At 36.4% G+C, this 12,905-nt stretch overlaps 1 protein-coding gene and 1 long non-coding RNA gene across 2 annotated transcripts; both read right to left on the bottom strand.

Annotated features, from left to right (window-relative positions):
- Positions 1 to 661: 661 nt before the first annotated feature.
- Positions 662 to 2,468, bottom strand: LOC113318881 (cytochrome P450 94A1-like). Its single transcript, XM_026567162.1, has one exon. It carries the CDS (start codon positions 2,375 to 2,377, stop codon positions 854 to 856), a length of 1,524 nt encoding a protein of 507 aa, XP_026422947.1. The 5' UTR covers positions 2,378 to 2,468; the 3' UTR covers positions 662 to 853.
- An 8,981-nt stretch (positions 2,469 to 11,449) lies between these two features.
- LOC113317809 lies at positions 11,450 to 12,159 on the bottom strand. Its single transcript, XR_003344032.1, has 4 exons — positions 12,123 to 12,159; positions 11,874 to 11,920; positions 11,658 to 11,780; positions 11,450 to 11,520 (listed from the first exon to the last, which is right to left on the bottom strand). It is a non-coding gene; the product is annotated as an uncharacterized LOC113317809 (long non-coding RNA).
- Positions 12,160 to 12,905: the final 746 nt, after the last annotated feature.

Genomic DNA, 12,905 nt, shown 5'->3' with positions numbered 1-12,905 from the left:
TGGTACAGCTTAGGTTAAGTTGGGATGTCCAGTATAGAAATTAATTCAATTCCAAGTAGTAGAAGATTAATTAAACGGAAAATGGGTCGTTTGTCCAAATATTTTTAAAACATGGTTCAAATGGACGAGTAAAAATTAGTATGGGTGAAATGGACACCAAAAAAATAGCAAGGATGAAACTGAATTCATCCTGAGTTAAACTTATAAAATAGCAAGGATGAAACTGGATGCATCCTGATGTAAATTAAAAATAAGAAAAAATATTTGAAAATGGGTAGGATGAAACTGTTTACATCCGAGATATTTTTACATTTTTGTCCATTTAAGCAGTATCAAAATCTAAATGTCCTTTTCACCCAGGAATTGTTGATTTTGATCTTTTTAACCAATTTTGTGTTAATTAAAATATACTCCCTCCGTCCCACTCCTAAGTGACCTATTTGATTTTAGATTTTGTCCCAATGATAAGTGACCTATATCACTAAACAATGAGATATTCCGGAATTATCCTTTTAGTTAATTATAAATAATATATGAAATATGTATAATTTGATAGGCATGTTTATATTCGTTACGTAGGTGTTTTAAAATGCTTTTCAATTGTAGGAAATTTGCGAACATCCGTGGAGTATTTTGAGAGATAAACCATTTTTAAATTTCACTAGTTATTATTCATAAGGGTATAATTGTAAAAAATGATTAAAAATACTATTTTCCTTGCTTGCCTTAAAAATTGTGCAAATTTCAAATAGGTCACTTAGGAGTGGGACGGAGGGAGTATGATGCGAGTCCGTTTATACTGAAGTATACCAAATTGTAGAAAGTGAAGTATCAGAAACATCAAACTTTAGTATCACAAACTTAAATCCCTCTTTTGAATCTTCACTGGGAAACCATCTTTCATTTTTGCAGTAAGGTAGGATATAAAAACAGGTTCAAAACCATTTTCATGTGCTGGAACAACTCGAAAACCACGTAAAGTTTCAAATACTATCATCTTCATTTGTAAAAATGCCATCTCCTTACCCAAACAAATCCTGGGTCCTGCTTGAAATACTGGATATGTATAGGAATCCTTGGGCACAAAGCTTAATTTTCCATTAATGCTGTCTCTCTCTAACCATCTCTCTGGCTTGAATTCCATCCAATCTGAACCCCACAAGTTTTGCATCCTTGCCATTGCGTATGGATGATATGTTACTCGCTCTCCTTTCTTTACAACCGTTCCGTCCGGTAAAATGTCGTCGCTAGCTGCTTGTTTACTGTCTGTAGGTACTGGTGGGTACAGTCTCATGCTCTCACAAAGAGCTGCATGGGTATAAGTCATTTCCTTTATATCGCTGTAGACCGGTTTGTCTGGTATCCCAAGTATCTCTTTTACTATCTCTTCTTCTACTTTTGGGTGGCAGGAAATTAACCAGAAAAACCATGTTAAGGCTGCTGAGGTTGTGTCTCGACCTGCCAAAATAAAACTTACAACAATATCTATCAACCAGTTTTCTTCTAAATGATCATAATTTATGAACCTTGAAAGAAGATCAGTAACTTCAAATGAAGACTTCTTTTCGAGATCTTGTCTCTTCTGTCTTACAATGTTTTTTGCGAACTCTTGGACTTTTGAATTCGCAATTTTGAGATTCTTCTCGGATCCAATATTAAGATACCTTTTAATTCTCCACAAATTTGGGATCGCAGAGCTCAATCTTTCGCCGCTTAGTTTAGTTGCTTCTTCAAAAGCAGTAGCGAATTCTGCTTCTTGGAGTGATGGTGAGAGGTATTCCGGATCGAAACCAAATGCAATCTTGCAAATATTATCAAAAGCAAATCTTTGGAGGATATCCTGAAGATCCAAGACAGAGTTCATTTCAGCTGTTGAGTTGAGGATGGGGATTAGTCTATCAGAAACTTCGGTCGTAACGACCTCTTCGACAAATTTACGAAGAGATTTGGTATTGAATTCATGGCTTGATATTTGTCTTTGAAACTTCCAATTATCACCATCAGTATTGAATATACCAGAGCCTAAAAAATCAGTTAGAGAGATTCTAAACATTTCACCTTTTGGGTAAAGAGAAAATTGGGATTTAAGTATGTGTTGGACGTTTGCAGGATTAGCAGTGAAGATCTGACGATAACCAAAGGGACGTCGAAGAGCATAAGTACCAGTTGGACAGTGACGAAGAACCTCGGCCATCCACTGATTCATTCGACCTCGATTTGCAACGATATCGAAATATGAACCTATTAACGGGTAACATCTCGGCAACTTGGAATTAATAGTACTTGAAGAAGTGAAGTTGATGAAAAATGAAAAGGTAAACAAAGGAATGATAATGAGGAGGATAAGCCATGAAACTAAAACCCCGATTTCGAACATGGTTGCTTGTCACGCAAAAAGATAAGATAACTACTAGATAAGTGTAGGCAAATGGAGTGAGTGAGGTTTATATGTTCAAAGTGTTTGGTGAAAGATGCTGAGAGATCCTCTTATTTAAATAGAGTTTTATTTATACAGCTGGGATTTCCATATCTGACCCAACTGTTGTAATTGCACGTGTTAAACAAGCACCAAAAGAATCAAACTATGACATATTCCATGACATATTTCAGTTTGAAATTTTGGGCTGCTCAGATTATTACATAACACTATAAAATTAAGAAACTAAGATTTTGGCAGCATGCTTATTTACTCGGGATAAGGTTGAGTGTAGCCGAGGAGGTAAGGTAGTGGTTGCACAGTGATTGCATGTCACGTTGAAGAGAGGGTTGAGTATAGCAGTGAGGGAGGTAATTTTAATATGGGCGAGGTCCCAGACCTCGCTTGAGCGAGCGATGCCAGCTTCCTTGTCCTAATTATATTACAGAGAGAAACTTCGGTTTCTCTTCCTCATTCGACTTCGGTAGAATTTTCTCTTCTTCCTCTTAGGGTTTTCTCTTCTTCCATTTGGCTGATTTAGTGTGAGTGATTGGTGTAATATTAAGAGAATTCGTTGGAGGGGTTTTATCATTATGGGATGGTGATCATATAGTTTCAAATAATTTGATTCTAAAGACCCAAAAATTAGTGAGGTATGTAATTGAACCTAATTCTCTTGATTGTTATTGATTGTAGTATTTTTATTGATTGTTACTGATTATGTATTAAGTAATATGTTGATGGTTAATTGATGTATGTTTTATTTCATTTGATTTAGAATTGTAGTTGGTATCTTAGGGATTTAGGGTTCTACGAAGCATGAGAGTAATACATACATTTGGGAATTCCATTTTTTAAATTTAGATTGATGAATTTTTACTGATTTTTAATGGTTGGGTAAATTTTTTTCAATTTAGATATAGATGAAAGAATTGTTAATGATTTACATTGTAATCTTTGGGTAATTTTTAAAATTTTCAATTTAGATGAAAACTTTATAATCATAAATAGAGAATGGGAGTAATATTGGTTGTGCTTGTTTTCATTGTAGTCAATGGAAATGGCGTCAAGTGAGATTATGTCCAAGAAGGGTGATGAAAATCATAAAAGAAAGGATAATTTATCATTAAATAGGTGTTTGCAATTTAAAACAAGTTGGTCTCAAGTGAAGAAATATTATGACATAGTTGTGAGTAATAATCCTCAAGCCTTGGATGTGTTACAAAGGTGTGGTTTTTCTTCGGTGTTTGAATTTGATTTATCTTGTGCCGATTGTAAATTAATCGAAGCAGTTATGGAGAGATGGTGGAACAAAACTAGGTCATTTCATTTTCCGGAGTTCGAGTTAGGAATCATACCTTTAGATTTTGTAAGGCTAACTAGTATTCCAATAGGTGGTGGACGAAGGTTGCCAAGAATGCATGCTGGTTTGAAGAAGACAAATTATATAGGATATGATAGCACGTATCTTTCTTGTGTGAAGGAAAACCGGGATGCAAGAGCAGCTGCTGCAGAGCATGCGGCTAGAGAAGGTCGTAGGTGTGAAAAAATTAGTTTATGGGAATCTTCTGCTAGTGCCATTCCAATCAGTTTTCTTGTACACTACATTAGTAGTAGGGAAAACCGAGACAACCGGGTGTATGGGAAGAATTGTCTAGAATTTTTTTATTGTGGTGTATTGGTAGATTTCTGCTAGGATACACCACGAAAAAAGTACATAATGGATGGTTAGAATTGTTGCAGAATTTGCATAACTTGGGCGAATATGATTGGGGTAGCGTCGCATTAGGAAATTTGTATGATTGCCTTGACAAATGGACCTCTAGCGATCGTACTGAAATGGGTGGGATGTGGAATATTTTAGAGTATTGGTACTACTTTTATTTCTGCAATTGCCAACCACTTTTGAGAATAGAGGAGACTATCATGAATAATCAGTGCCTATATCCCGCAATTTTATTATTTAGGAAGAAAAATCGTCGAAGTCAAGCTCATAGCTTTAAGAATTCAATTGGTACAGCCTGACATCAGATAGACATGAGAACTAGAGAAGTTGTAATATGGAAACCTTGGAGAGATGATCAATAGTTCAGTACAACGATTTTCAAGAGGTGATGGTGGAAAAAAACTTATCAAACACAAGATTGTATTCTATGGGCGGAAGGGTGAGAGGTTGAGTGTGTACCTCGGTGAGAGATTTGTGCATCAGATTACGGGTGAAATAGTTATCCCATGTGATCCCCCGATTTAGATTTTGTCCAGCCGATCGATGTTGAAGCCGTACATCATTAATGGTTGCCCCCTGATGCCGAGTTGTAGAATGTATGGCGGAAGGAGAAGAGTTTTGGAACATTATATCCTGAAGGAGTTACACACATACAAACCATGATGTGATTGGTGTGTTTAATAGTACACGTCGAAGCCGACCCTCCCGTCCACCTCCCGACATGATTCTCAGTCCTATGACGATTATCCCGAGGACGAGTCGGTGAGTGAACTACGACTGGCGTTTCCCTGTTTACATTAATGGTGATCTTACAGATTTGGAGGTGCTGAGGCCTACATATTATCCCTATAATTTTGATCATATTACCGCCGGAAAGGTAAGTACGTTACATTTTTTTTCCTTGTTTAATGGATTAATTGTTTAATTTTTATTTCTTTTTAGGAGGACTTGTTCGAGCAACACATGTTTATCAATGAATGTCAAAGAATTGTTCAGGACCATATAAGAAAGTACTGTCTTCGTGGGAGCTCTTCTTCTTCCGGTTTTACCACAGGCGGGACACCAACTTGGAATAATTCACCCCAATTGCCAGAAGAACAGGCACTACATGGCACGTTTCGACAACAGGAAGGTGTTGTGGAAACTCCCCGACCATCAGGTACTATTATGTATAATCTTGAAGAATGTTACCATCCGGTTCAACCAAGGAAGACCTCTATGCAAGTGCATATCAAGGAAATGTGGATATCGGTTTGGGAGTCAGGTAGATGGTTCGATGGGTATGGATCTTAACATTGGTCTTTCGATGGATAACACTTTTGATTGTGTTAAAAAAGTTAGTTGAAACTAGTATGTATGTTAAAGAAAAAACTTTTTTATATTTGTAATTTTCTTTGCCATCTTTAGTTTGACGTTGACTAGACGTATTTGGACATTTCTGTATCTGTATAATAATCTTGTGATACACCTTGTGGTAGGGGGGCATTGTGTTATTTTGTGTGGTAGGGGACACAAATTTCTTCCCAACTTGCATCCTCTCTGATTCCTTGAATAGTGTTTGCAGGTTATCAAACACATTATTGTAATCAATAATGTAAACATGCTTTATTGATTTTGCTTGACACCCAACTATAGTTTATGTCGTTTTCCCAATTAAAGTATTGGCTCCGCGTTTTCAGTTTTCCAACGTCTCTTTCAGCTTTTATGGCTTGGAAGTATGCCGAAAAGAGAGGACTGATTTAATTTAAAAATATTTGTAGTTTTCCCAATAACCTGTACAACATTAAAGCTATTTTTTTAATGATTTTAAAATTATAGTCGTTGGTCCCTTGTGTGTATATACAGAAGATAAATTATAGTTGTTGGTCCCTTGCATCCGTTTAAACATTCCGGCTCAAATGAAATATTTGGTACTCGTATATAAAACCGAATAACGTGGTTGTGTGGTTCTTCATTTTATTTTATCGTTGTATTAGTTTAATCACAGGTTTTGTGGGTGTACCTCAATGTAAGCCCACACGAGACACAACTCGTCCTCCAGGGTCACCTGGGGGTTCAAAGGCTTGTTGCACGGGCTAAGTGTAACCGTGTTCCCTGCGAGAATGGCATATTTTAATAAATTTGTCTTGTTTCTTTTTCGATATATTTTTTCAATAAATGTATTAGATTTTTTTGCTTTAATAAAAAGTTGTTTGTTTGTTATATATATATTTCAATTTATCTTTGACTTGTAAACAGTTCTGAAAAAGCGGGGGTCTAACAACCTCACCCAATATTTCGCTAAGCTATTTGTATGGACTAACTCCAATATACTTTTAAGAGAATCAACTAGACAATCAGACTCAATCTTAATAAGAAGTATATCAAAGAGTTATATCTCAATTTCTCGATTCAATCCTCACTCAAACAAATAGAAATTTGCGAGCCTGATTGAATACAAGAGAAATAACTTGAACGGTACCAAAGACCAATGTTCAAGGATCAATCAACAACCAAAGGTTGGGTTTATCAATTGATCGATTTAACACACAACCTGTGATATTTCAATTATATAACAAAATATAATGCGGAAAAGAAATAACACATACACCAGAAGTTTTGTTAACGAGGAAACCGCAAATGCAGAAAAACCCCGAGACTTAGTCCAGATTGAACACCACACTGTCTTAAGCCGCTACAGACACTATCCTACTACAAACTAACTTCGGTCTGGACTGTAGTTGAACCCCAATCAATCTCACACTGATTCAAGGTACAGTTGCGCTCCTTACGTCTGTAATCCCAGCAGGATACTATGCACTTGATTCCTTTAGCTGATCTCACCTACAATAAGAGTTTCTACGACCCAAAGTCGAAGACTTTAATAAAAAAATCTGTCTCACACAGAAAAGTCTATAGGAATTGATAAATTTGTCTCCCACAGAAATGCCTACAAGTTTTGTTCCGTCTTTTGATAAATCAAGGTGAACAGGAACCAATTGATATACCGGACTTATATTTCCGAAGAATAGCCTAGAAATATCAGTCACCTCATAATAATCTTAATCGACTAGCGAAACAAGATATTGTGGAATCACAAACGATGATACGAAGGTGTTTGTGACTACTTTTCTATCTTGCCTATCGGAGATATAAATCTCAAGCCAATCTTGCGATTGTACTCAATCACGATATACACAACAAGATCAGATCACGCAACTACAGAGAACATAGTTGGGTCTGGCTCACAATCCCAATGAAGTCTTCAAGTCGTTAACCTACAGGGTCTCGAGAGAAACCTAAGGTTAAAGGAGAATCGACTCTAGCTTATACAACTAGTATCACACGGGAGGTGTGGGGATTAGGTTTCCCAGTTGCTAGAGTTCTCCTTTATATAGTCTCCAAATCAGGTTTTTCAATCTAAGTTACCTTGGTAACAAAGCATTCAATATTCACCGTTAAATAAAAACCTGATTAGATACAAGCTAATATCTTTCAACCGTTAGATCGAACTTAGCTTGTTATACACACATAAAATGTAACTTCATTTAGGTTTGGGTAACCGTTCCTAAACGTGTACACTTAGTTGGTTCAACAATAGTTAACCAATGGTGAGCCATATGATCACTTTCATATCAACCTTATTCATCTTCACCATAACTAGTTCAAACGACTCAAATGAACTAGTCAGAGAGTTTTTCAATTGCTTAGATCTCATAGAAGTATACAAGACACAATCGATGAAAAATCGGTTTTGATTCACTCGAATCGATTCATGAACATTATAGCCACGGTTTGCAAAGATTGCATTCCTTAACATATAAATGTTTTAGTTCATGAACAAACCGATTTTAGAAAGTAACCTACCTAAGTATGTGAACAAGTATGTGGAATTAAGTAACCGTATTGAGTTTGGTTTCACTTTCAAACTCCAGCAGAAATTCACGGACGTGAACTTTCTGCTAGTACGCATACGGGTACGCATACTCTCCAAATTTCCAACAACCGCCAGTACGCGTACGCATACTTTGGGTTCCCGGTTTTGGACTTTTAAACAAATGTGAAAACACACCATGTTTATATCCAAAGATGGTTACATGTTCTAAACTCTCATTTCAATCATTTAAACTTTCTTAGAGGATGTTATATAGTTGTTATTCACAAACTATTTTTCACCAAAGTGATTTTCAAGTTATTGAAATAATTAACATGACTTTCGTCACGATTAAAGATGAACTTGGAGACAAACTCGTCTCGAAATAGCAAATGTGTATAATCGAAGTCTATATAGCAATACGAATTTTGTCTCAAGATAGGAGATAGAATAAATAGACTTTTGAGTGATAGATAAGTTCAAGTCTCCACATACCTTTTTGTTGATGAAGTTCCACCAGTTCCTTGAGTAGTTCTTCGTCTTTGCATGATGAACGTCGTGGAGTCTGGATCTCAACTACACTTACTATCCTAGTCCGAGACTTAGCTATAAATAGACTAGAAATCAAGACTTATAGTTTTGGCAACTAAAATTGACAAACAAGCTTGAGATAGCAATGCTTGCGAGCTCGACCGAGCAGTGCTCTAACAATCTCCCTCTTTGTCAGTTTTGGTGACAAAATTATCAATACACATGGAATACAAAGTAAATAAACTTTATAGCTTCTCATCCACATTCTTGATCTCCCGGGTTCTTCAACATTACTCGAAATCTTCGTCACTTCCAAGTACTCCAATGATTTCAAAGGTATTCAATTCAACATCATCGTTGTTGAAGATTCGTAGCCATAACAATGAGAAAACAATAGCTCTCAATCATTGTTATACAGTGTCATAGTATTATTACACAGCATCAAAGTTCAATTGTATCACAACTTTGACAACAATACTATGGTGATATGTATCACTCCCCCTTCGTCAATACTCTATCTCACATGAAAACCACTCCCCCTTACATAATGACCCGAAAACCATATGTATTTGTAGTATGAACTACACATTAATTCTCCCCCTTTTTGTCAATAAAATTGGCAAAGGTACGAAAACTAGTGGGATCCTAATGAAATTTCCATAGAGACACTTCATGACCAAAAGAAAACACATATCAACTTTTTAGATGCAATCATATAGCCGAAGCTAAATGCATTCAACAAGGAGTTTATTAAGATACAAGATAACCCCTAAATATTCCACAACCGCACTCTCCACAAAGATTTGGCAGTTAAGCACAAGTTCAATTAAGAACGCTCCCCCATTTATTGTCATTTCCGAAAGAACAACAAGAGGGACCTTACTTTCATAAGAAAAGAAGGATTTCTTTGGACATTAACAAATCGCATGAAACATGAATTTGTATTCAAAAATCTCAATTAAATTAACCACAAGAGAACCCATGATTAATTTAATCGAAAATGCTCGCGTTAGAGATCTTATGGAGCCGCACAGTATATACATAAAAAATATGAATCAGGGAAGATCAATACTGCGGAATGAACAAAGATTCATTCTATTTCTCATAACCATTTGCACAATGACATATAATAGACTTAATTTTTGTAAAAAAAAGCTAATTGTTGATACATGAAAATAACCAATCCTAGAATGGGCGACCCCTTAATCCATTAAGGGTTCCCTTTTAGGATAAAGAGGCTTGGGGACTAGGCCAAACCCATTAACATAGGGAGGTCATAGTTTACCCAAGAGTACACATGGATAGTTGGGCTTTGGCCTCACTACACTAAAACGGGTTGTAACGGCTCTCGCCTGTTACAAAAAGGGGTGTTACATTTTTTGTAACGACAATAACAGCTGAGGGCCGTTACGAAATGACACGTGGTAACAGCGGTGGGCCGTTACGAATTATTTATAACAAAGACGTTGTAACATCTTAAAGCCGTTACTACGTATCAGGTTAGTAACAAGCAGGAGCTGTTACTACGTGGCAAGTTGAAACAGCTTAAACCCGTTACAAACTTTTTTGTAACAGCAAAAGGTCAATGTTGACTGGCAGTTCATTTTCTGCCGGAAATAAGACGGAATTCTAGATTCAATTAGCTGCACAAGTCTATCATTCAATCCATACAAATTCTATTACCCGTTTTATAATAATAATAACTTGTTCTATTCTTTCAACAACTTAAGAGAATTCTTAAGTTTTGAGGGAATGCAACATCTGCTTAGAAACTTAAGAGAATGCCTAAGTTATGTGTTGCCGAAAGCTCATACAACATTTGTTTACAACTTAAGAGCATATATAAGATAGATAAAACTAACAAATGCAGAACTCACATAACAGTCTCTGCCTTCTCTTGCGTAATGTTTCTATCGCAAATCTGCAGCACTTCGCCTCACCTGCTCCAACAATACGACTCAGCACTTAGAGGAAATGAGCTGGTACCTAAGCCAATTCAAAAAAGAGAAAAAAATTACGTCCAACTGGTGCCAAGGATTTCAAATTATATCAGTTAGAAAAATTCAATGAAAAACAGTCCACAAACACTTTCTTAGCCAAACCAACAAGTTAACAGCCCATGGTTATGCATGGTAGAGGACATCATTGCCTACACAAGCCTCTACTAGAACCACACGCTCAAGGAATTTCAACAAACCAGTTCATTTATTCTGTATTCAACTTCCGTGTTTTACAAATAAAATGCATACCTATATGTAATGCAACAGTCCACTAAGTTGTTCTCTGTTTCCCTAGATTATAACAAGCAAAAAAAAAAGCCTGATCACTTGCAACTATAAATAATTATTACAAGTGTTAAATATGTTCCTCTTTTATTTGTTCTCTTTCGTTGTTAAAACTAGTTATTACAAATTTGAAAGACTAGTATCTATCAACAAGGCATGTATGTGTTCTTTGGATTCTGAAGATGCCTGTGACACTTATATCTGAGTCCGACACCAACATACGTTTCTGCCAATTGACAAGTACAGCTTCAAGAAGAAAAGTAATAAAACAGATTATGTAAACCAGTTAAAGGATCCAAGGAGTATGATCAACTTACTGCCAAGATCCTCAGCAAGTAGAAAATAATTGTGCAAACTATGAACAAGCTTACGGCAATCAACAGTCTTTGATGCTGCAGCTAATGCCTGCAAATGGAACGGCACGATAAATCACTAATTTAGGACACTAAACCCTCAGATACTATGAAGTGCATGACCCGATCAATGTGTCTAGAATAACAAGATGAAGGATATTCTCAGAACAACACAATCCTAGACAATTTGTATACCACCAAGACTCAATAACCGAAATACCTTCAGAACAATAGAAAAATAAGAGAAGTAAAAGTAAAATAGAATGGTAAAAGCATGCATGGCCAACCAGTTGTCCTCCAAAAACCTGTGCAAACCTTGGAGCATCAGGCAATGTGAGTCCACGAAATATGTTTACCTTCAAAACACAAGGAGACAAATGAGTAACTCATAAGTATAAGATATCTCATATCGCCCGAGAAGCAGTAATTCTATTTCTGCCACATCTAGTAGGAAAGTGAAACGTAAAAGCAGCATAGCAAGAGTGAAACATACTTCAATTGGCTCCAAATGCAGTACATGTTCAATCAGTGAGGTCTCGTGATTTTCTTCTGCCTTCCATATCGATTTCGGTTGCAGCAATGAACTATGCCCTTGTGGCAACACCAAACAAGTTAGCTGCCACCATGAACATCAGTTACCCACTTCAGAAATCACTATTGTAAAGTACCTTTATGAAGTTATGCATTTAAGGCTATGAAGTACATATACCTTAGTCAAAGCAATAACGTCAACCTGGTGATAGGATGATAAAGTCCCTCTAAAACCCTGAATGTCACATTGTCATTCATATATGCTTCCAAAGTTAACTAACAATAAAATCAACTGTTTTCCCCATTACAGAGACATCAAATACAGCTCAGAACATCACAACAAAGTCTTAGATAGATGAATTCTCCAATTCAAACATTGTTAATCAAACAAGAATTAGACCTAAATCAGCAAGAGTAAGCATCTCACCATGACCAAAATAATCATACGCTTTCAATTGCATCTCCGAACGATCTTCTCCTTCGACATTCTGAGATCCGTGTACCTCAGCCTGCCAAAATAATCATATTCTTTCACTCAGTTCTCCAATAAGAACTTAAACAACACAAAAACAAATTGAATGAATTGATAAAACAGATTATTACCTCTCCTTCCCAAATAAGATAAATTCCATCCCCAATTTTTCTTCTCTTACAACATATTCACCTGGTTCTATACCAAGAATTACCAAATTTCAGCAACAAAATACAAGAATTGATCAAAAATGCAAAAATGAAAATACATTATTGAAATTCTTACTGTACAATTCATGACTTTACTATTCTCAGCATAATGCATGACTTTACTATTCTCAACAGGTTGATTTCTTAAATGCAAAGTGAATACAGTTCTGAAGTGTTGACAATGCATATCAACTACTTTAAGTACCTCTCCATTGCATACTGGCTTAGGTAAATGGAAATCGGAGCAATACTCAGTGGGAGGACCACCATATTTGAATCACACTGTGACCGACAGATGTGCAGACTGGATGATAGAAAGAAAATCCATAAGTTGAAAGAAAACAACGCAGGTTATATGTAAAACTTATGCAGGACTAGGAGCAGTTCCAGATTTGTCTGTGTCCATCGGCTCGCCTGCAGCGAATTCACCCTCCCTTGTGCTCTCATCGATATCAGCACCATCGGTTTGGGGTTCGGCTGTGCTTTGTGGTGGAGGTGATGGTGATTCTGCTGGAGTAGGTGGCTTTGG

Source organism: Papaver somniferum, chromosome 10 (genome assembly GCF_003573695.1).
Source record: "Papaver somniferum cultivar HN1 chromosome 10, ASM357369v1, whole genome shotgun sequence".
NCBI classification, from domain to species: domain Eukaryota; kingdom Viridiplantae; phylum Streptophyta; class Magnoliopsida; order Ranunculales; family Papaveraceae; genus Papaver; species Papaver somniferum.
The sequence above is the reverse complement of the archived record's forward strand: the minus strand, read 5'-3'. Positions and strand labels throughout refer to the sequence as shown.

Coding starts and splice junctions, on each gene's coding strand:
- LOC113318881 (XM_026567162.1), bottom strand. CDS start 2,377: ATGTTCGAAATCGGGGTTTTAGTTTCATGGCTTATCCTCCTCATTATC.